At 45.8% G+C, this 25,181-nt stretch overlaps 1 protein-coding gene across 3 annotated transcripts in view; it reads left to right on the top strand.

The window, feature by feature from the left end:
• DENND5B (DENN domain containing 5B) overlaps positions 1-25,181 on the top strand; it is a 64,846-nt gene that overhangs the window by 11,120 nt on the left and 28,545 nt on the right. For 2 of the 3 annotated variants that reach the window (XM_083181234.1, XM_083181237.1), the window contains exons 2-5: positions 11,169-11,228; positions 16,433-16,542; positions 17,976-18,642; positions 21,484-21,671. In XM_083181234.1, the coding sequence (XP_083037360.1) occupies positions 11,169-11,228; positions 16,433-16,542; positions 17,976-18,642; positions 21,484-21,671 (1,025 nt within the window). The remainder of the gene's footprint in view (positions 1-11,168; positions 11,229-16,432; positions 16,543-17,975; positions 18,643-21,483; positions 21,672-25,181) is intronic. The other variant, XM_083181236.1, reaches the window with a different exon arrangement.

The raw sequence follows: 25,181 nt of genomic DNA, 5'->3' as shown, positions 1-25,181 counted from the left end.
TAAATTTTAGAACACCACGAACTTGGCATTTGCTTGTAGACGTGATATTACCGAGAGCGGGTCTTCAGTGCAGTGGGATCGACAACATTTTGGGGTGAATTGTGGCAGTAGGCCGTTGTGACCGCGCTGGATCACTGACCGCAGTCCCCCAAATTGATCATTTTAGTTTGCATTCGTATTTGGGGGATTTGCATAAGTCCCTCGGGGACATCACTGCCATCACGGCCCGCTGTAATTACTGAAGTATAAATGTGGGAACTGATCCATATTCCTCTGGAACGCGGCCTTGGCAGCCTTGTCACTCTCTTCGCCCCGTCTGCATTGCAGCAGTCCCTTTGCCTTGTTGCAATGTCGTCCTCGGTCTGTCTGCAGCGTTGCCTGTCCCAGCTCGTCAGCGCCAGGAACGCTGCTCTCTGCAATGACAAGCCACAGACAAACCTGAGGTCACGGGCAGACGTTCTGCCGATTATACACCCGCAGCCTTACGCAACCTGTAATTGTAGATGGCACATGAACGGGCAACACTGCAGTGTCACAAGTAAATGCCAAGCGTCCGAATCTGACCGCCGGGAACAGCGAGTGTGTTCTAAGGTCAGGCAGGGCTCTCGCTGGGTATGTGCGAGTCCTAGGCAGTGAGGTCACCCTGGTGGTTCCCGTTCTACCCCTTCCCCCTTGTTTTTTTATTAGTGTGATATATTGTTATTAGAACATTATTAATGGTATGATTGACTAATAGCATCACAGTGCCTAAGCAATGGCTGCGGTTTCCATGGCTACACAAAGTAAGTGTACAGGGCAGCCATTATTAATCTCCCCCTATTCACAGTTTACCACCATCTACAGACTACAGGGGGTAAATTGACTGAAGTATTTAAATATAAATGGGTGATGTTGCTCGTACCAACCAGTCAGTTTGAATCAGAATATAATAGACCGGATCTGATTGGTTGCTACGGGCAACATCACCTCTTTATATTTTTAGAAGCTTTACTAAATTTCCCCTCTGGCATCTTCTACTGTCCTGTACCCAAGGATGTTCCGCTATAGATTTCCCTAATACACCATAACACAGAGATTCATGTTTTGACGCTTACCTGTGTATATATTGCTGTGCATTCTGGGAAATTCCCTTTTCTCTAAGTATTTTTCCCGCCTGTGAACGTCTGTCACCCGCCAGCATTGCCATTGGCAGCAATTACCCACAATATATCCAGTTACAAATGAGAAATTAGTTTGTGCTTCTTGTGTTCCCCTCCGAACTCTCTATTCCCCCATCTACTGCCCCTGTGACCTCTCCTCACTATACGAGCCAAAGGGGGACGGGGTGATCCTGATTATCATTAATAATGTACGCTGGCTTCCCGCTTAGGCCTTATTGATCGCAGGACGGGTCGCCATGTATAATATAGCAGCGTGGGCTGTGGAGGGACAGGGACAGCTGTGCCCATATGGTCTGTACAAGGAGAACATTGCAGCATATGCCTCTCTATAAGGAACGGGATGAGGCAGATTCTCAGGGCACCCAGCAATGTGTACGTCACTTACAGGTGGCCTGCCCGCTCGCTGACTCACCAAGGGACGTGTGGGGTAGTAATGCACACAGATTGCTAATGTGCGTACGATGCTGGTAATGTGTGTTACCGGTGATGACTTTTGTCAGGGTGCGGTATATTTTGACACAGTTCATAATGCCGACAAGCTTGGCATGTCAACACTGGCCATGCCGACTTTCATTTGGTGACACTGATTGGATGGTGACAAAAAGTGCCTTGTGATCTAGTGATTGAATTTTAGGGGATCCTGCGGAGCTCTCAGCAGTGGTTATTGCTATTCTTAGCCCCTAACTAGCATTCAACCCTAACCTCCCCTTACAAAGCCTAACCCGAAAAGCCCCATCCACCAGGGTGACTTTTCTAAGAGGTGCAGTTACCCATGATTCCCCCCCCCCCCCCCCATGCATTCATGTATCGTATGTGAAGCCTGGTGAGATGCGATAAATAAGCAAGTGTGATCTGCAGGCTCCGATATGACGCGCACCGGACCTGTCAATAACATGCGATTTAGATGCTTTTTCATTCATTTTATCGCCACAATCGCATATAAAGTGACCAAATGACTAGTAAATCGATCTAGTATATGGGCACCGTTTACACTCCCTTACTGTAGCCTCACCCATCTGCCCTGCAGTCTAACACTCCCTCTAGTTTACTAACATAATTGTGTTCCGGGGCCCATACACACAGCAATGTGCGCCATACTTTTTCAACTAGATTGCATCGCATCTTGGGCCTAATTCAGGGTGGTTTGCAAAACCAAACTCCTTTTAATGGACAAAAACATGCTGCGCTGCAGGTGGGGCAGATGTAACAGGTGCAGAGAGAGTTCTAGTTGGGAGGGGTGTGTTGAAACTGAAGTCTAAATTGCAGCGTAAGAATAAAGCAGCCAGTATTTACCCTGCACAGAAACAAAATAACTCCGCCCCAAATCTAACTCTCTGCACATGTTACATCTGCCCCATTTGCAGTGCAACACGGTTTTGCCCATTAAAGGAGTTTGCGTTTGCAAACCAACCTGAATCATCCCACTAGTACAAAAAGTACGTTCTGCTATCAGTATCTGTGCTAAAACGGTAGCAGGGTTTGCTGGGATCTGTAGTTCATCAGCTGCTCGAGGTCCGCTTATTTACCAACTCGAGTAAACCGAATGCGCCATTCCATTGAATAGTATATAGATTATAGGACACAAGGTTATTACAGACCTGGTTCCGCTTATTTTATCAGACGTGCCCCTTTAAGAGAATCTGATGGTGTCGGCACAGCAGAGAGTAACACGCTTCCCAGAGAATAGTGCGGGTGTGAGAATTGCACATCCATTGCAATGACGTAGTCCTAATGTAAAACTTGTCTCTTCTCATTTGCATCTTTGATGACACTTTTTTTTTTTTCTTCTTTCTTTTGGATTCTTGTTGAACTAAATTAGACAAATGTTCCAAAAAAAAAAAAAAAAGGTCCAGAGTTCATCAGCTCCAAGTGTTAAAATATCTGCGCTTAAGGCTGTAGCTAATCGCCAGAATTTGTGAGAACATTTTTAAAAATCCTCGTCCGTCTCACGGAGTCCTGGAGGAGCGTAAAGGATTCATTTTCTAGATCATTTGTTCGCAGAAAAGTAACTATACGCTATGCCATTGCTGATATATCACGCTGTGTGCACCCAGGGTAGAAGCGGTCGACATGCACAGGGTTGAAAGGTCAACAGTGAAAATGTTGACTGATAGAAAACGGCAACACAGAAAAACTTTTACATGGAAATGGTCAACCGAAGAAAGATTGACGCAAGGTTTTTTTGTTTGTCATTTTGTATATTTTGTACCTTTTAGTCGACTTATTGACATGTCGACCATGATGGGGTGCAGGTATTGCAGGTTCCAGGTGCAGAATCCCTGTTTGGCCTCCAATAGTCCCCGCTCAGGAATTCCCAGCGCACTTAACCACCATGTATTTCAGTCGCAACTGCAGCTTTTTAGCGACACACAGTGAAAAAATGCCCATTTGCACGAATACCAGTATTGTGTGTGTGTGTGTGACTCCGATCGGGCCTTTTGTTCAAATGTAACGTCGCCGGTCTTAAATCCCGAACGACATGAATTCCGCAGAAGCAGGTATCTCGCCTGAACTTCATTAATGCCCACGTGGGATCCTCTGTGTGATTATATTAGCATACAAATTGCGTTCCGTCCTTTTAAATCTAATGTTTTCTTTCCTGCCTCACGCTGAGCTAATTTGACCTTCTCCTAGAAAACAAGGAAGCATCTCTAATAAAACAGACTTCGAGTCTCCGTGACTGTTCCTGTCATTTGCCCCGTGGACAAACAGATTTTGTTCATCCTCCTGCCTGGCAGGGAACCTAAGCTAAAATTGTCAGCAGTGATCAGCCTTAAGCCGCAGTAAGGAGACTGCAGAACCGGGGCCTGCAGCACTGTAATCCCAATAGGGGTGTTCACCCAGATTAATGGAGACGGATGCCTTCCCGGCCATATTTCTGGATGGAACGCGCTGCGCCGTCCTTTGTTTGCTCAGGATTGTATTTATTAATTCTTTTTGAGTGTTTGTTTTTATTTATATTTTAGTCTTGGCTGCTTTTTGAATGATTATTAACCCCCGTACACACGGGGTGATATGCTGGCTGAGCGATATATCCCTCCGCCAGCATATCGCCCTGTGTCCCGTTTTCATCTGCGACCAGCGATGATCCCTGGTGAACACGGCACACTCTGCGGGGGTAAGCCGCTGGTCGCAGGAACCATTGCAGGGCTGGTCGCAGTAGCGCGCTCCCGGCAACAGTCGCCCGTATGCACAAGGATATGGGTTGTTCAGTGACCAAATCCCCAGCGATTCTTCATAGAATCACCCCGTTTGTATGGGGTATTAGAGCTATATGCGATTTTTGGTACTTGTGTATTTTGGCGGCGCCCCCGATGTCCGTCGTACGATGAACGTATCGCATCGCATGCCATGTACCCGATGGCATGCGATGCGACCCGATTTTGACCCCCTATACGATAAAAAATCGTATAAGCACCCTAAAGGGTGCTTTTGAGCACCCTAATGGGTGCTTACAATGTTGCACCCCCACGCCACCCCCCCACTATAAACGTGAACCCGAAGCGTGGCGAGCGCAGCGGTACGCGTCCTACGACCTTTTCATACCCCCACTATCCACGTCGGCGTGGAGTTGAGAATAGAATAGTGTGGCGAGCGCATCGAGGGGACGCGGATACCTTCACAGGTAAACGCGTCCCTTCGCGGGCTTCACAGGTATCCGCGTCCCCTCGCGGGGCTTGCTGCGCTCGCCACGCTTCGGGCTCGGTGGCTCGCTGCGCTCGCCACACTATTCTATTCTCAACTCCACGCCGATGTGGATAGTGGGGGTATGAAAAGGTCGTAGGACGCGTACCGCCGCCCCTCACCCATTAGGGTGCTTATACAATGTTTAATCGCATTGCATCATATGGCATTGTATGCCATGTACAATGGCATACAATTTCAAAATTGTATGCCATCGTGCACTATCGTACGATATCGCGTCGCATCGCATACCATCGTATGCGTTATGGTATGCGATGCGATGGGCGCCGCCAAAATACACAAGTACCCGATTTTTTTTTTAAGCCACAAATAGTCGCAGGTGATCTCCGCTAAGTATAGTGCGAGATTAATTTCCTGTTCGGGAATGCATTGTGGGTTTCTGGGATGCCCATAGAGGAAAAACTCCAAATTCTGATTTTACATCCAATTGATAAAACAAGAGAAGATTCAAACTTTGACTCTGCTCAGATCGGATCTCCTCGGATCCACAAAATTCAGGTGGCTTCTGATTTCCACAGATCCTTATATCTCTAGCACACAGGTTCTCAAATGCAGTCCTCAGGACTCCACGCAGTGCACGTTTTCCAAGTCTCCACACAGAATCACAAGTGAAATAATTAGCTCCACCTGTGGATCTTTTAAAATGTGTCAATGAGTAATGAGTGCACCTGCCTGGTGACCTGGACAACGGGAACTGTGTGGGGTCCTGAGGACCGAGTTAGTTGCCTGCTCTAGCCCGCAACCATCCGTGTGATCTATATACCATTCGGAAACTATCCGGATGTGATTGTGATCCAGGTCACGTGTTACCAGTTGCCGTTTCAAAAGATGCTACCGTGTGTCTGGCATACTGATGTACCGCTGAGCTTTCCTGGTTAGCAACGCAACTATGTGACACTTATTAATAATTTGTAGGTCATTAGTATCCTCGTTCCTGTAGGAATCTGCTTAATGCCGGTCAGTCCCACGCTGCGGGCCAGGAAGGAATCCAGTACAAGGTATCACTGAGGATATTCCGCAGCACAACTTCACTTCCAGATCCATGTTGAACTGTCCTTAAATAACCACAGCGTCTTGGAGGAACTAACGTGACCTTCGGTAGCGTGAAATTAGTGCTCTCGGGGGAAAATAAAGTTCACCTAAATACATATATCATAAACTCCAAAACAAACACAAATTAAAGAGCATATAGTATGTTGAACTTACAAAAAAAGGGAACGTAAAGAGGCTCGAGGGTTCCTAAATAAAATAATTATTGATAATTAAGTGCGAGATTAAAGGAAGAAACTTATTAGCTTTGATAAAGGCCTGACCTACTTCCTCTGTAGGGCTGCACAGTGGAGGCAGACATTTACATAAGGCAATGGAAGATCTAAATAAAATCCTTAACTACAGTATCAGATTCTGATTCTCTTTCCTGTATGTTAACGGAGTGAATACTGAAAGTACCAGCTGTGTACTGTAGACGGGGGTTATTCTACAGCTGGGCAGGAAACGGTACCTGAAAGTGGTGGTTATCCCGAAACGCGCTGTGTGGCGTTTCTCACTTCCATTTTTAAAAATATATAATATTTATATATATTTTATTGTTTTTGGTGTTTTTATTAGTTTTCTTCTTTACCCATTTATGTATTGTTAGGCGCTATGGGTCCCTTGTGGTGCCATATAAATAAACCATGTAATACCCCGTTCACACCAGCCTAAATTCCCGGGTTGAGTCCGGGAACAACCCGGTAGTAGCGCTGGTGTGAAAGTATCCAGGGACAAAATTCCGGGCAAATTTCAACCCGGCTAGGTACTAGGGTTGTTCCCGGGTTCAACCCGGGGACCTGGCTGGTGTGAAAGGTACAGGGTATACTTACCCGGGTTGCCGTGTCCTGTCCGACGGGAATTTAATGCAGGCGGCGGGCGCAAATGACGGGACAGCCGGTGGATGATGATGACGCAGCTCTCCGGCAGCAGTGAGGACGCCGGAGAGCTGCGTCCTCTTCATCCGCAGCCTGTCCCGTCATTTGCGCAGCCGCCTGTGTGGATCCCTGGCCTGCTCGGAGGACCAGCAACCGGGGTGAGTATTCTCCGCCTCCATCCTGCCCGCCTCCTTTCCGCCCCCTTCTCACACCAGAAAATGCAGGGACATTTCTGGTGTGAATGGGTCCAAACCCGGGAATGTCCCTGATTGTCCCGGGAACTGAATTCCCGGGTTTGTCCCTGCATTTCTGGTGTGAATGGGGTATTACATGAAGGAACAAAATTAAAGGGACAAACTCTTGGTTTAGGGACCTGATGCTGGATAGAAATTTGTCTCTCGTTGCTCCGGAAAAGCTTGCGCGGTAACATTTTTTTGCCTGTATTCTGTGTTGTGTATATTTTGAGATGCTCTCGTCTTGTGTGTACGGTTGATTAGCTGATCATCCTCATCAGTGCACAGTGCTGTATACTAACTGCTAAAGGGCCGCCTAGAGACCGCACCTCCATCCTGCACAGGTTGCGTTAATGCGCACTCCTTCAACTTTCCTTTTGTGGGAACGACCCTTACAGACCAGTTACTCCTCTATAGATGCACTTGAAATACTTTCACCACTACATGTACTGCCCCCGGTCGCGAGTGTAGTATAAGTGCATGCACACGGATTTTCACTAACGTAACACTTCAACACCTTAATTACCACTTCTCACCTATGTAACCCTTTTCGTAATGAGCTGCTGCTTCTTATTAATGTATCACCTTCTTAAACTGCTGCTTCTCACTCATGTGATACCTTGGGCAGGTTGGTTTGCTGACCCAGGGTGTCCTGGTCACCTGGCTGTGGTAGGTGTGTCCATATTTTATGGCTAAAACCTAAATTTGAATCCATGCTAAATTGCAGAATGTATTTTATTTCCTCTGATTGGCAGCATTCTTAGGGGGGGTTTCTGGTTGATTCGTAAGGCCGCCAATTCGCCTCAAAGCAAACTTACAGATGTGTGTCTGCTCAGGGGGGGAAGCAGGAGGGCAGCTAACATCCGGTGATGTCATCTTCCCGCCCCCCACCTGTCCATCATGCTTGGCGTTCCTGGCGAACAATCTGTGGCTGCATGCAACAAGTACATCCGCAGAAATGTGCAATAAGAAAACATCGGTCCCTGTGCGAACGAGGGGACCTTGCGAAAGAACCTGAATAAGGTCCTTAGTGTATAGATTGTGCGCAGGTTTTTTTCCCTGCAAGAAACTGTCCACCAGCTGTGGTTACCTCTGTAGCAGCCGCCGTGCTTTGAAATGTCGTAAAGTGGACCAAAACCCATGTTTCTGTAAATATTTTTGGTAGCCTTTGGTTGGAAACCTTTCATGCCCTATTCACATAAATGTCCTGTACATCACGGTGTATGGGTCATTGGGTTGACACATATGAAGGTCAACATGCGTTGGGTTGACCACAGAAAGTCGTCGTACCTACTGTAGTTCTTTCGTCCCCCTGCCACGGCCAGCCCTTTCCTGTACAGGTTTACGTTAGTATGAGACGTTCTCGGATGTAACACGTCTATTAATTCTTTAGCCGAGTAAAATGTGAGACTTCAGTTCCTGCTGAAATCCTTTTGTTCGTCTCTATAATGCTCCCGTTATATTCTCTGTTGGAGCCGTCACTTGTGTGTCGCAACGGAACAGCTGCAAGACAGCGGTGTCCCAGGGACTCCGCAGGCGCCATGATCACAGTGTAATACAATCACGGACGCTGGTCACAAAAACAAATGTTCTAGAGCAACTGCCTGATAAATAGATCAACTGAACAAGGGAACAGAGAGAATCACAATAATGTATTTGTGTTGTATTCCTGCCATAAGGTATAGACAGGGGGAGTGGAATTTATTGTAGCGGCACAAATATACTTATTCTCCAATTATTTGAATAATGTAAATGTGTATTTTACAGGTGAGTGGTTGTGGTCCCTCAGTCGGCTCTAGGGCCTTATTCACCAAGGGCCACATATAGCGCATGCGTGGAACCGCAGTAGCGCTGCGACCACAGTCTAACGCTCAACAGCGGGCGGCATCTGACGATAGCAGGGGCACAGTCCGGACAAAGGAGGAGTGTCCGGTCCATTTGGGGGGCGGAATAGCTCGTGAAAAATGGCCACCCTTTGACTAACTTCGCCCTTTACAGTATAGCGCTCAAACCCTTCTGATGCAAATTAAAAATATTCAATATATTTCGTATTTGTATAATATTACTGCGTATTTTAATAACTGTTGTCGCACCCATACATTCTGTGCACCTATATTATAAGGAGTTTGCTTTACTTCTGCCGACGCACCGCGTGACAACAAAGGGTGGCTGAAAATAGCCTCCGATTCCGGTTTTATATTACATTCACAATGAATTATTCAGCACAGGTTTGCCGCTGACGGCTTTAGTTTGTCGCCCAAATGTTCCCTATAACACTTTATTGCCATGTTACGACTCTCAGCGTTTTATTTGTACGCGGTTCTTTTGTGCAGTTTTGTTCTCTGAATTACAACGGTGTAGAATTTTTTTAGCCATCGGTGGTTGCTGGGGGCGAGCGGCTATTTTCAGCACTGCTGGTGAGAGCTTCTAAAATTACACCAGCGATTAGATTCCTCCTATGCAAGGTCATAATCCGCTATTTGTTTGTTGCTTTGTTGAGATTGGATTGCAGTGGGTGTCGCGGGCGCTGAATTATGTAAGGAACCTTTCAGTGTCCAACAGTCCGTGTTGGGTTGGTAGCTGCTGGCTGCAGGTATAACGTGGCGTATGCATCTTAAAGGTTATATCGAGTGTTTGCAGCAATTGATTTCTGTTGATGCTTATGCTTGATTGCAGGGCCATTAGCCTAGGCCCGTTAGCACGTGATATGAGGATGACCGGCGGCGTACTTTGTGCGTGATCAGTCCTGTTGGCAGGATTGCAGTGTTTGTTTGGGTAGGTGGCAGAGACCAGTATCCACCACTGACTGCGATATCTGAGCCCTGATTTTATACGATGCACTCTCGACTTTAATTTGAAGAGTTAATGTGGGGGATTGCCGATGCTCGGAGATATTGCGCCTTTGAGAAGAGGACCCATTTGTCCGTGTCGATCCAAATATTTTGGATTACTAAGCCTTGGGGAGAGAGAGAAAGTACCAACCAATTGGCTAAAGCCTAAATCGGGGGTTCTCAATCTCTGTCCTCAGGACCCCACACGTTTTCCAGGACACCCAGCAGGTGCATTCATTACTCATTGACACATTTTAAAAGATCCACAGTTGGAGCTAATTATTTTACTTATTTTTTCTTTGAGGAGACCTGCAGAACATGCACCATGTGGGGTACTGAAGACCGAGTTTGAGAACCTGTGGCCTAAAGTGTCCAAGCTTCTGCATTGTATAAAAATTACCGCTTCCTAATTATTTATATAGTACGTGACTGATGTGGATTTGTTATGGCTGTCTATTCGGGATGCAGTTTAAATCCCGGCGTTCAAAATCCCGACACCGAAATCCTGACACTTTCTCCCCCCGTGGGTGTCCACGACACCCCCGGAGGGAGAATAAATTAATGTGCCGAGCGTAGCGAGGCACCGGGCCCGCTGCGCGGCAAGCGCAGCGAGCCTGCAAGGGGGGGGCGATCCACGTCCCCCCCTTGTCGGAATTTCGGCGTTCGGGATTCCGGCATCGGGATTTTGAAAGCCGGGATCCCGACCACCGGCTTTTCATTCCGAATCCGTCTATTCTGAGGGTTGCTACCTCTATTGAATACTAATTAAACTCTAAGGTCTGTCCTGTCTCCTAAATGCATGCACAGTGTGTGCCGGGGTGCGCACCTGCACAGAGACCACTCCCATTGCAGCACGATAGGACAGACCTTAGTCAGGTGACCTCTCCGCTCTGTTCTGCTCCAGGAAGGGTAATGTGCTGGGTACCGCAGGGGATGGTCTGTGGTGCCCGCGTTGTTTTTTCACTAGTGACACCGTAATAGAATTGTGTTAGTGGTTGGAATTTTATGAAGTCTGTCTAGTGAGAACAATCCAGATTATCGCACAGTGATAACGTTTTTAGAAGGCGGCACAAGTTCCGCAGCGAGTGATACCCATGAAGATCATTTCTTATTGGACTTGGCGCTGCGCGGCTCTGTGATGTCACTAATCCTTACTGACAGCGTAAGGACGTATTCTCATGACGATCAATCACGTTCATTGTGGTCCTCATACATTTGCTTTGGCTTGAGTCTAACACCTGTTATATTTTGTTTGGTATTACTAACCCTGCTGTTTGCCTTCTACCCAGGATGCTCATTCTCTGTTCACCCATCCATTTTTTGTTTATGTAGTCTTATACCAATGGCTAGAAGCAGATCGGCATGGCGGAAGCCACGACCCTGAACATAAAGGTAACCTAGGCTGGGCACTATATAAACCTACGCACTTCACCAACACCCTTAAAAACTTCACCGTAGCTCCTCACTTTGCTCTGTGCTTGCTCTTACCCTCTGCCAAACACCCCCCTTCCCGACGCTTCTCTGCTGTGTCCAAGGGCCAGGTTTACCAGAGCTTCTAAAAACTACCAATCAGATTCGATCATTTCCTCAGATGCAAATTTTTTTTTAGAAGCCTTAGTAAATCTACCCTTATGATTCTCTCTCCTCTCTCACTCGGCTTAATTGCCGCTACTGTTAGACAGAGCTGAAACATCTTGTAAGCATTTTAAGCCTGGCCATACTGAATAGCCATCCCAAACTCGTTTTCCAGGAGATTTCTGACTAAAAACGGTTGGCGTCCTTTCATAAATGCGTTGCTTTTATATTTAAAGCCTTATATCTGTGCTTTTCTGAAGATCTTTATGTCAGCAATAGTTACTGTTGACCTTGGATATGACGCAGATCTGCTATGTCCACCCAACGCATAGAGCTGATGGGTGTGAATTAAATGATATTGGGGCTGATGTATTAAGCCTGGCGAAGAGAGAAAATGGAAGGTGATATCGCACCAGCCAATCAGCTATATTTGAAAAATGACAGTTAGGATTTCATTGGCTGGTGCATTATCCCCTTCCACTTCATCTCAGTTTTTATCTTTTCACCAGGCTTAATACATCCACCCCCACAGTGTCTAGGTTGACATGGTCGGCCCGTTTTTTACCGTTTTTATGTCTGTCGACATGGACCCCCAATTAGTGTAACACTGCGCTCTGCAAATTATTATAATTGAACACCATGCCGGCATGGATCGTGAAGCAAGTTCAAGACAGAAATAATAAACATGAAAAACTTGTGTTGACACTTTCCTATGTTGACCTTTTTTTCAGTGTCGACCTAATGATTGTCAACCTATCAACCCAGAACCTGAGCAGATCTGGTAACACAATTATGTCCAGGTGATCTAAAGACTTTGGTGACAAACGCACAGAGAAAGCTAAAAAAAAAAGAAAATAACAAAAGTTGCAGTATGGCGCATGCAAATCAATTCATTAAAGTTGCTCGTCGGTAGATCACATGACCTGTTGGGTTCCTAATCACTAGAAATAAAACACAAATCTGACCTTGTAAATAGTGGGTTATGGATATTTATGCTTCTGGCGTGGTATTCATTCCCTAGTTCATGTATTAGAAAGCGCCATTCATCCGTATCGCTCCCTCCCCCCCTCCCACATTTACAATTATTCCGTTCCGCAGATAATGGCCCCTTTTGTTGCGTTCTTTCTGCCAGGAACATTCGTTACTGTACTGGCTGGACTCGCTTGGACTTGTAGTTCGATGCCTACCTATAGATTCGCAAGTTGGACTTTCCATAGGGGCGCAATACGCTCCCAATATGTGTCAAGATGTTCTGCTCACGTTTTTTCCTTCTCTGTAAATCACAACCTTATGCCTGCAGCTGATTGGTGGACGTTGGTTTGGGTCTGTCTCTGTGACACTGTCTTCTGTTACCTCCCTGCGGTCACTAACCTGGCGGTGGTAGTGGGGAATTGCTGGGGCTTGTGTATGTAACTCTGTTATGTGTTGGGGGAGGTGTAAATACTTTATACTGTTTTTTTGTGTGTGTGTGTGTGTGTTTTCAAAGCAAATTAAATCTTTTAAGTTTGCAATGGTAATTAAATGAGTTTTACTAAAGATCTGTACTGTATGTAGAATGTTATCCGTAGCAGTAACTGTGTTAGGATTATCTGCATTTTTGGGGAGGGCCGATGTGAAGAAACCAAATATATCCTGCCCTATAAAGGAGAGTTTATTGGTAACCTGCAGTGACTAAATGAGTCTGAAGGGGGAGGTTTGCTGAGCGTTCCTAAGGGCGGGATCGCTCAGCGCACAGCGCTTCAATGTTGCCCCTACACACGGATCAATGTAGGGGCATTTTCTAAGCGATCTAGTGAGATCACTTAGCAAATGCCCTGAAAGTGCCCGGTGTAGGACTGTACTGCCATTGGTGGTTACATCTCATCAAACTAGTCATCAGTCATACCGCAATGGCAGAGTTATAGGACTGGGTCTAGGTTTTGTATGTTTCTTTTCAATATGTAACAAGGTTTTTGTTTAATTAAACTTCCACATTAAGATGTTAGATTTACAATGTCGTATTGTAGACTATGATCACTTGCTGTTCTGTCTTTATTATTTTCAAGTAATAAAGTAAAAAAAAAAAATAGGTACTTGTGTATTAGCAGGGCGTCCACTAAGCAAATTGCTTAGTGGGCGATTCTGCGTAAGAAATTCGCATCGCATGGGCCGTTTTAGTGACGTGCGATGCGATTTTCCTATGTTATTTATTCACTGCTCTCTCTTGGCCCTGGCGCATCGCATGCGATCGCACCTCATGCAAAATCGCATGCGATTTTATAGGGTGCGATGCCATAAAATTTAGTATACACTTCTATGAGATGCAATGAGATTTAGGCACCCCCCCACTAATCGCATTGCACGGCCCATGCGATGCGATTTCCCTACGCTAGCGTACGTATGTTAATTGGGCGCCCTGCTAATACACAAGTACCAAATAATAATTTCCCTTTCCCCATGAAACGTGCCAGTATAGTCATACAGGCCCTTTTTCTAGTTCACTCTTTCTGACAAAATCCTTCTTGGATTGACTAAACCATGTGCACTGCAGGTGGGGCAGATGTAACATGTGCAGAGAGAATTAGATTTGGGTGGGGTTTTACTTCAAAGTGAGATCTATATTGCAGTGTAAAATAAAGCAGCCAGTATTTACCCTGCACAGAAACAAAATAACTCACCCAAATCTAATTCTCTCTGCACCTTTTACATCTGCCCTATCCGCAGTGCACTTGGTTTTGACAATCTAAGAAGGATTTTGTCAGAAAGACTGAACTAGAATAAACCCCACAGTAATTGGTATTTCCACGTTTTGTAAAACGGCAAACTTAGCTTTTTTTTTTCTTGTTTTCCTGCTTTTAAAAGGTTCTAGTCTTAGATATTATCCAAATGATATTTTTACAGTCTGCGAAATTGGCCAATAAATGGATAATTATTCTGGTGTAAAAAAACGACCCTATAGTTTTTTGCACCTGTTTGTGGCTAATTTTATAGACCCCTTTATGTGTTATAAAAATGTTATAAAAATGCTTTTTCAGACAATGCTATATAAAATGTTTTTCAGTGAAACGCGTTGGGTGTCCTAAAGCTTGACAAACATGCTTCTTTCTTATGACCTGCCAAAACGGGAGCACAAACTGGAGTTTGTTTCCTATATAGGCCCAATTTATATAAAATAAAGATTGTAATGTCCTACTATTCCTGTAAGGTACAGTGGGGCAGAGGTAAGGGAGGAGAAGTGAGCCAGAAGAGACGTGGCCCATGACAACCAATCAGCACTGAAGTAACATCTATAATTTGCATACAATAAAATTTATACAGAGCAGCTGATTGGTTGCCATAGGCCACTTCTCCTCCGGCTCACTTCTCCATTATCACTGCTTCATACATCTGCCCCAGTGTTTTGGAGATATGGGTGAAAGGTGATATATGGTTCTGTAGCTATTAATGTGTTTTGCAGTCATTACCATTATGTCGCAAACACTTTAATGCAGTTGTAGTTCTGTTTTCTTAGGCCTTATGGCTACATTGTCGATTTTTAGTCACACGATTTTACGCTCCTCAGCCTCTTTACAGTGATTATTACGTAAATAATTGAACATAAGTGAGGTTTAATCTTTGTCTTGTATAATGATCTTTAAATTGTTTCATTGCTATTTAATGTCCGCGTGTGCTTCAGGCAATTATTCCCACCCTTGTAGCGTAATGGGCCATTGATTAATTACGGGTCTCGATTCTGTCCAGGAAATGCTCATTTATTATTATATCACATTAGTATTTTTATTTTTTAGGATTTATTTTTTCTTTTATTATAATTTCATTATATCATTATGTTATGTTTTCTTTATAATTTTTATTAAATTTAGAACAATATTTTTCTTCAGAGGTTAATGGCATCTTATACAATTAAATAACGTAATATCGGCCATGAAGTCCACAGACCGACCCTACATAACTAGTGAAGCTGTATATTACGGTGTATGTTTTTTAAAAGTACATATATTTGATTACATCTAAGAAAACCCCTTTATAGAGCAGTTACAAAAGCGTTATTCCATGCACGGCGAGTGTATTGCAACATTGTTGTATTTGTGTAATATAATTATATAGGGTAGCGTTAAACATATCATTTGTTATCATACCTGGGTGTAAGGGAAGTGTAAGCACTGCACTGGGTCTCTTGTGTACAGCTCTCTCGCACACCTCCTCCTGTATCCCCCCGGGAGCTGGCCTGAAGCCCAGTCATGAGGTATGTTATGGTGCCGCGAGTATGAACAGGCCGTTCTGCAGAATCTCCCCAGCTAAGAGTTTTCCGTGGTGCAAAATGTGGCTGTAAAGGAGATTCACAATCGGTCCATATACACCCAATTATCCTCACATGGTGTAGGGGCAAGCTTAATGCCTGGAACACATACGCTGCCATATCTGCAGTAGGCCCCCTTTAATAATATGAATCAAAATCTGTGTGCATGTTTTCAGCCAATTTGCTGAAGGTAGCCGGCAGGTTGCCGCATAAGGCTAATGTCTGTGCGTGGACTTATTCTGAGGTGTGTAGCAACCCAGCTGCTCCATGCAGATGCCATCTGACCAGTCATGTGATCACACAGGGCTGAGGAGAATGGTTTTATGCTATGCGGCCATCTTGAAAGACCAAACTGTTGGTTTCCCACTAAAATATGTCTACTGCAGGTGTGCAGTTTTGTTAATTTATTACTGCAGATATGCATCAAGATTAGGATCCGCTTATCAGTCCATTATTGTGCTCAAGATTACCTCAGCAAAGGCCGCTGTCTTGTATATCGGAAATTCTCCATCCTCCTGACAGGAAGTGGCTCCGAACAGCACGGTCAACTTTTTTTGTGAGGAAAATTAAAATTTAACAGCATCTTTTTGTATAATAAGCACCTAATTTCGCTCAAAGTTCCAATAAATATATTGGGAAAGACAAACTATGTAGTTAGAGTAAAAATTGTGCGTTCTTCCTATGAATGATGTATTCGATAGAGACCATTACAAAATGTAAAACCACCTATTGTGTAATCCAGGTGAGAACTTCGATCAGAGTCCCGTCAGAAGAACGTTCAAGTCCAAAGTTCTGGCTCACTACCCGCAGAATGTGGAGTGGAACCCCTTTGATCAAGATGCAGTCAACATGGTAAGGCCAGGAATGGGCTGCAGAGGGACCCTGTTATGTAATTCCATATTTGTTCCATTTTCCATAGGTGAGAGAAGACTGAACTCATGGAGATTATTATTATTTGTGAGGCGCAGGGTCTGGCAAAGCGGCTTTGCTATACCACAGTTTTCTTCCCTAGCTCCCCTGTTCCTCCGTTTCCCCTTAGAAGTCCGTAATCTCCATGGGAACATCGGTCTTCTACATCCCCTACGTCATAGTAATTCATGTCTAAAATCAGGCCTGGACAATGTGTGGGGCTCTCCTACACATCCCAGCATGCCCTGCCACAGTTTTGCTATAAGGGAATTTGAAACCACTGCAGAGTATGCTGGGATGTGTAGTTTCACAACCGCTATGGAGACACCACTTGGCCAGGCCTGTCATAAATTGTAATTGATTTAGATTACTGATGGGGCTTGAGATGCATGTAATGATTCTGTTAGGATGTCGCTTGGATTCTCCACGGTTGTCGTGTAGTGGTTTTAGTTCAATACTCTTTGTTGTATTGGAGTTTATTCAGAATTACACTGATGGCACCCATGTAACGGAATAATATGTCTGGCATTAAGTATGTGTGCGAGGAAAAATACACATGAGAGAGACTTTGAAATCCCTTTTAGTATCGTGATCTGATATTCTTTTAAGAGTTTTACGTTGGCCTATTTGAGTACACATATTGGAGGCAGCCATTTTGTGGACCAAGCAGTAGTCAGCTGATCTGTTTACTAGGTACTTGATTGATTCAGCCCACAAAATGGCGGCCTCAGGTATTTCTAGATGGTCCCATTAGCCATGTATTATCAAACCTAGATGGTGTCGTAGAGCACACCACTAATAGTGCAAGACGCCTGGTAGGTGAGGCTTTGCTGTAAGGATTTTCCACGCTCGCAGGAAATTAAACAATAATCACCTCTTCTAGTCTTCCTAGCGGTCACTATATCCTGTGGCCACCGTTACTGGCCTCCTAGTCGCACTCGCTTCTGTTGACTGCACAGACATAGAAGGTTCTACCCTGGCTGTTGCAGAGCTTTTATCCTGAGATGTAAAGTCAATTAAAGTGGTGTTTGAGGCGCGTTTCAATTATCGCAGTGATTTCAATGCCGCTAATTATAGCTCCTACGAATGTAAACCGCTTCTCTGTAAAATACATTCCATTGAGGCCAAGTTAGAATACGACGCGGAATTAATCTCCTTAACGTATTCCAGTCTGATGAGTGTTTTGCCTCTGGTAATTGTTATGTGAAATTGAACCTAAAACATTACCTGAAACCTGACAACATAATTTACTTTGTGCTCTTAGATCCGGAATAAAAGGGAACGTTGTAATATCTTCATACTTGACAATGTTGGACGTTCATGCTTCAAACTTTGCCCAAACCCTATTCATTTGCCATGCTTTTTGTATTTCACAGCTCTGTATGCCCAAAGGGCTGTCCTTCAGGACCCAGACGGACAACCGGGACCCTCAGTTCCATTCGTTCATCATCACCAGAGAAGACGGCTCTAGAACGTACGGGTTTGTCCTCACGTTTTTCGAAGAGGTGACCAGCAAGCAGATCTGCACCGCCATGCAGACCCTCTATCAGATGCACAACGCGGAGCAGTGCAACAGCGTCTACGCCTCGTCCTCCTGCAGTATGGACTCGCTGGCCAGCAGTATGGATGACGGGGATGCCACCTCTCTAGCGAAGCTCCAGCGATATAACACTTACGATATCAGCAGGGATACGCTTTACGTTTCTAAATGCATTTGCCTCATCACCCCGCTCCCGTTCATGCAGCCCTGCAAGAAATTCCTGAGTCAGCTCTACAAAGCCGTCACGTCCCCTCAGCCTCCACCGTTACCTCTGGAAAGTTACATCCATAACGTTCTGTATGAAGTCCCTCTGCCACCACCGGGAAGGTCACTCAAGTTCTACGGAGTGTACGAACCGATTGTTTGTCAACGGCCGGGGCCCAATGAGCTCCCTCTGTCTGACTACCCTCTGAGGGAGGCCTTTGAGTTACTGGGACTGGAGAACCTGGTCCAGCTGTTTACTTGTGTTTTACTGGAGATGCAGATCCTGTTGTATTCCCAAGGTGAGTCGGCCGGTGTCCATTCCAAATGGTCTGTGGTAATCCACTCACCAAATGCAAAATAAAGTGAAGTAATCCATACTTTTAATATTTTCCTAAAGATGTACTCTGTGTATCTGTTTACCCATCACAGCACAAGGAGGCAGCCATCTTGTAGACAACATTAATGCAGCCTATTCATCAGTATCCAGACATGACTGATGCATGAGGTGGAGACAGTCATTGTCAATACACTGTTCCCAGTCTTAGTCCACGTTCGTGGCCATGTCAACATTTTGACTAGGTCAACATTTTCAGTGGCATCACAATAGCACCGCAGACCCCGCGATGGCGGGTATACATTGAGCAAATGTGTTCCGCTGCCTCCGCATCTGTGACCGGGAGTCGGGACCTGCAGTTCTACTAGTCTGCGTCCCGGCACTCTTCCTTCCTGGCTCCTTATGAAAAATGTCCCTCACAAAATGGCCGCCTCATTACAGCAGACAGTTTTTGAGGATGCTAGAGGAGGCGGCAATAGTCAAAATACTTTTTGTTTTGTTGGGTAAACAGATTTGCCGTCTTCAAGGTTCTAATAGCAGGTGACTCCAGTGAGGCACGAACTGCCTCGTGGCTCAGTCACGTCACTAGTTCTGAGGTGACTGAGAGGCTGCAAACCTGAAGCACTCTGTATACAGACAACAGGTATCATGTTCTAGTTTGATGTGTTCCTGGGTTGGGGTTAGGAAGTATGATGAGTTTGTTGCTGAGCCGCACTGAGTGGACGATGCAAGGGTATAATCTCCATGTGGGGCTCGGTGACACAGCATTACATGACCTATCTTCCCAGGACTTTGCACCACAGGGCAGTCTAACCTCACATGTTCTAGTTACTCTCCCCCTTCCATTGATTTCTTTGAAAACTATCTGAGAGATTGTCTCACTGGGAGGTGGGGAATCCATAAAGCCAAAGGCACCTTGTTCATGCGGAATAGGACATCTCTCAGTCCCACACTTATTCCTTATTGTGGGGATTGGAGAGCTCTAAGCATCTCCCGGCAGGTGTACCAAGTGGTCATCGTTATCTCCATATAGAGGTGTCCTGTAACTTATCACTTCTACCCTGGTCTACATGCAGCATTCCAAGACTAGTGTCAGGGCAGCCATAATTGTCATTCCTGCAATGTGTTCCCAGTCGTCATTGGTGGTAGGACAGCCTGTAACATAGCTCAATAGTAATGAGGTGATCTGGGGAGGGGCAGTGACGAGGTATATCAGGAGATGAGTGATGTGTCAGGGGTAGATTTATTATGCTCAGTGAAGTGATAGTGTCTGCTTTTTATCACCGGCCAATCAGCTCCTAACTGTGAAGTTACAGGCTTGGTTTGAAAAATAACAGGTAGGAGCTGATTGGCCGGTGATAAAAACCAGACACTCAATCACTTCACAGAGCTTAATAAATCTACCCCTCAGTGAGGACAGAGCAGCATGTGACAGGGCAGTGACATGATGTGAGGAGGGGAATGGAGGCAGCAGGAAGCCACAGACTGAGAGTTATATAGTGGCAGGAGCAGGGTCCCCCAGCAGCACAGAGTATATCAGGAGATGGGTAATGTGTCAGTGAGGATAGGGCTGTATGTGACCGGGACAGTGACATGATGTGAGGAGGGGAATGGAGGCAGCAGGAAGCCACAGACTGAGAGTTATATAGTGGCAGGAGCAGGGTCCCCCAGCAGCACAGAGTATATCAGGAGATGAGTGATGTGTCAGTGAGGACAGAGATGCATGTGACAGGGGCAGTGACATGATGTGAGGAGGGGAATGGAGGCAGCAGGAAGCCACAGACTGAGTTATATAGTGGGAGGAGCTGGGTCCCCAGCAGCACAGAGTATATCAGGAGATGGGTGATGTGTCAGTGAGGACAGGGCTGCATGTGACAGGGGCAGTGACATGATGTGAGGAGAGGAATGGAGGCAGCAGGAAGCCACAGACTAAGAGTTATATAGTGGGAGGAGCAGGGTCCCCCAGCAGCACAGAGTATATCAGGAGATGAGTGATGTGTCAGTGAGGATAGGGCTACATGTGACAGGGGCAGTGACATGATGTGAGGAGGGGAATGGAGGCAGCAGGAAGCCACAGACTGAGAGTTATATAGTGGGAGGAGCAGGGTTCCCAGCAGCACAGAGTATATCAGGAGATGAGGGATGTGTCAGTGAGGACAGGGCTGCATGTGACAGGGACAGTGACATGATGTGAGGAGGGGAATGGAGGCAGCAGGAAGCCACAGACTGAGAGTTATATAGTGGGAGGAGCAGGGTTCCCAGCAGCACAGAGTATATCAGGAGATGAGGGATGTGTCAGTGAGGACAGGGCTGCATGTGACAGGGGCAGTGACATGATGTGAGGAGAGGAATGGAGGCAGCAAGAAGCCACAGACTGAGAGTTATATAGTGGGAGGAGCAGGGTCCCCAGCAGCACAGAGTATATGAGAGGAGAGGAATGGAGGCAGCAGGAAGCCACAGACTAAGAGTTATATAGTGGGAGGAGCAGGGTCCCCAGCAGCACAGAGTAATAATATTCAGCTTCTGTTGAACTGAGCTTGAAGATTGCATTTTAAAAGAATCCTCTATTTGGAAAGTCCTTAAATCCAGCTTTTTCTCATGATCCTATTTGTCTTTGTGTTGAGATACTCCTCACTGGGTACACTTAAAATATTTCATGGTTGTTAAACATACGGCGATTCAGGTGGTATAAAATGAAGATGTGGTTTCCCTTAACACTATGTACAAATGTGATGTGACTTCTGTATACTTCCTTGTTTACATTTGCACCTGTTTTTTCTCCCCCCTTTTGTCTGCACCCATCCAGACTACCAGCGGCTGATGACTGTAGCGGAAGGCATCACGTCGCTACTTTTCCCGTTTCAGTGGCAGCACGTGTACGTTCCTATCCTGCCCGCCTCGCTGTTGCACTTCCTGGACGCTCCGGTGCCGTACCTGATGGGCCTGCAGTCCAAAGAAGGGACCGACCGCTCCAAACTGGAGCTCCCGCAGGAGGTAAACGTGATGGCGTGTTTCATGTGTTCTACCAGGGTGTTATTGTGCAGAAATGATTTGCTCCTATGGACACAGTGTGTCTCACTGCTGCATTAAGTTACCTTGGAGCGGGAATCTGGTTTTGTCCAGCAATAGGCTGATTGTGGCCCTCCCCCTATTGCCTAGCTCTATTACAGAGCTTTCAGGAACCATCCTCCTGTTTCTATACACGAGTCTCCAGGAACCATCCTCCTGTTCCTATACACGAGTCTCCGGGAGCCGTCCTCCTGTTCCTATACATGAGTCTCCGGGAGCCGTCCTCCTGTTCCTATACATGAGTTTCCAGGAGCCGTCCTCCTGTTCCTATACACGAGTCTCCAGGAACCATCCTCCTGTTACTATACACGAGCCACCAGGAACCGTCCTCCTGTTCCTATACACGAGCCACCGGGAGCCGTCCTCCTGTTCCTGTACACGAGTCTCCGAGAGCCGTCCTCCTGTTCCTATAACACGAGCCACCGTGAGCCGTCCTCCTGTTCCTAGAACACAAGTCTCCGGGAACCAATTCTCCTGTTCCTAGAACACGAGTCTCCGGGAACCAATTCTCCTGTTGCTATAACACGAGTCTCCGGGAACCAATTCTCCTGTTGCTATAACACGAGTGTCCGGGAACCAATTCTCCTGTTACTATAACACGGTTGCAAGGGATGTTTGCAATACATAAAACCTAGCCTCCAAAACAATCTAGCGCTGGAGCTCGCGGTCACCAGTATTCAATAAGCAATGTAGGCGATATGTCATTGGAATTCTCCATATGTTTGTGCCAGACCATAACTTGCATGTACAAATCACTGGCATTATTACCTGTATAGGAGCAAGGTATGAGCGCTAGTGACTGGTTGTGATGCGCCGTGTACAGAGGCTGCCCTGTGGTAGAGGGATGCCGCCCTCAATACAAACAGGAGAATAGAGGAAAAAAACACTAGGCGCCTTATGTACACACAAAAAAATACAATTTAATAACGGCTTAGTAATTTACAATAAAAACAATTAATTGCATGCATGCAAATTGAGGCTAAAACTGGGAATACACTTATTAACAATTGGTCTTCCACTATAATTTTATACTTACCAATACTAGTCCCAGGAATGCAAAACATTTCAGAAAAGTTAATTTCACAAAGGAACAGCAACTTGCTGTCAATCCCTGCTGTGGGGAAAGTGTCCCATCGATTAGCGGTAAGATTCACCCCGGCGTGAAGCCTTACCATCTTACCGCTAATTGATGGGACACTTTCCCCACAGCAGGGATTGACAGCAAGTTGCTGTTCCTTTGTGAAATTAACTTTTCTGAAATGTTTTGCATTCCTGGGACTAGTATTGGTAAGTATGAAATTATAGTGGAATTGGAACCAATTGTTAATAAGTGTATTCCCAGTTTTAGCCTCAATTTGCATGCATGCAATTAATTGTTTTTATTGTGAATTAAATGACAAGTTGTTATTAAATTGTATTTTTTTGTGTGTACATACGGCGCCTAGTGTTTTTTTCTCTATTATTACCTGTATATTACTGCTGTGATTCATAGTAATTGCAGGATTGTGCGATTGGCCGAGCAGGTGCTGCTAAATAACTGTGATGTAAGCGCTTGTGATATAACCGGGGGCTAAGGTGCGCCTTCCTCTCCCCTGACCTCTCGCCTATATTACTGATCAGTCTGTGAGTCAGAACATTGAGTCGGTGCAGTAAAAGCTCAGGTCGGACTTTGCACTTAAGGAGGAGAAAAATCCAGGCTAATAGGGAGATGCGCTAAGATTTGATGAGTGATAAAGTGGAGAGCGATATAATACCACCCACTCAGGTCAGGTTTTGGTCTGTTTTTGTCAGATTTGGATGGATTGGTCCGATATATCAGATGGGAACTGTACAAATCGGACCTGCTTGACATCCGACCTGATGTGTGTTCCCGTCCGCATTGGAATCTGTAGATCATACGTGCAGCACGTACGATCTATCGGATTGGACCCATTAACACCCACAATGCATCGCTTCCGATCAGGGGCATAGGTTTGTGACAGCAGTGCCGTACAGCGGGCACACACCTACAGGAAGGAGAGCAACTATCCCAGCTCTGCGCCTCCAAAACACGCCCCTCTTCCTCCTCCAACCGCTGGCAGCTAGGGAGGGAGGTTGCCGGGCAGGAGATTTGAGAACTCCCATTTAAAAGAATGGGGGCCACAGATTGGCTGTTGGCTCTCTAAGCCAATCAGTGGCAGCCCATTCATTTGAATGGGAGTTTTCATATCTCCTGCCCGCCACTAACACAGCTCCCCGGGAGTTGTATGCAGCTATCCTGGGGAGCTGCTGGGAGGGATGAAGGGAAATCAGGTCTGACTTAGTCCGACCTGTGTATGGGGACCATTACAGTCTGTTTGAAAAGTGACAGTTAGGAGTGGCAGTGCTCTAATTACAACACTGGCCGATTACGGTAAAATCTCAGTAATGCAGCGATAGTAAAATGATCAGGCTGTAGTTTCTGTATAGCCTGATACAATTAGCAGGAATATCCCCCCCGGCAGTGGCTGTCCTGCCTACGTCTTGTGTTGTACAGCTGAGCGTCTGCTGTTATGTCAGCACAGAATGAGTCATTACCACTGGCCGCTGTGCTGGGGGATAATGCATGCTTACAATGTGACGATTATGCAACGGGCCTCTCATTGGTATTCTGTGCGCATCGTGATTCGCTCCGTGTGACGGTCATCCCCGCTCGCTGCCAAATCCCACATTTAGACTTTCACTTGTTTGTTTTGCAAGGGATGATGTACATTACAGGACGGGGAGCTTTATCGGAACAGTAGAGAACACAGGGGCGGGTTGATTAACACAGCAGCCAATCAGCTACTAACTGACAGGAGCTGATTGGCTGCTGTATTATCACCTGCCCCACAGTATTTCATGTCACGGTGATGTCATTGGTGCAAAGTGACATAATAACAGGGTTCGGCCCATACTGCCCTCCCTACAACCATTTACTATAATTACCTTTGCGACGCCGTCTCAGAAATCGCTGGGATAATGTTCATTCTTAATTATTTATAGATCTAGGCCGCACACAAGCTACCAATACGGGACCGCCTTGTTCAAATGCAGATAGATCAATTCAGCCTAGATTGGCCAACCAGACGAAGCCTCAGTGATGTCACCTTGTTCCCGGTGAAGCAATAGGCTGAATGTTGGTTCATCCCACAAAAAGGGCTGCTTCCATGCCTGCGACTGACTGGTCCACAGATTGATGTCCGCAGCTGAATGTGATTTTCCCTTTTGCCAAGAGTCATTTTTTCAATTGAAGAAAACATTAAAATCCGTTGTTCTAAATTAGACTAAGTGCTCGTGGATGGTTTCCCAAGTGATCTCTTCTTGTTCCGCCTTTGTATAATACAGAAAACACCATCTCTTCATCATCCTGGGACGTCCACTTCATCACACTCTCTATCAATATTGTTTTACTTCCTAATGGGATGAATTGGCCGC

This window comes from Crinia signifera, chromosome 4 (genome assembly GCF_055691185.1).
Source record: "Crinia signifera chromosome 4, ASM5569118v1, whole genome shotgun sequence".
Taxonomy (NCBI): Eukaryota; Metazoa; Chordata; class Amphibia; order Anura; family Myobatrachidae; genus Crinia; species Crinia signifera.
The sequence above is the reverse complement of the archived record's forward strand: the minus strand, read 5'-3'. Positions and strand labels throughout refer to the sequence as shown.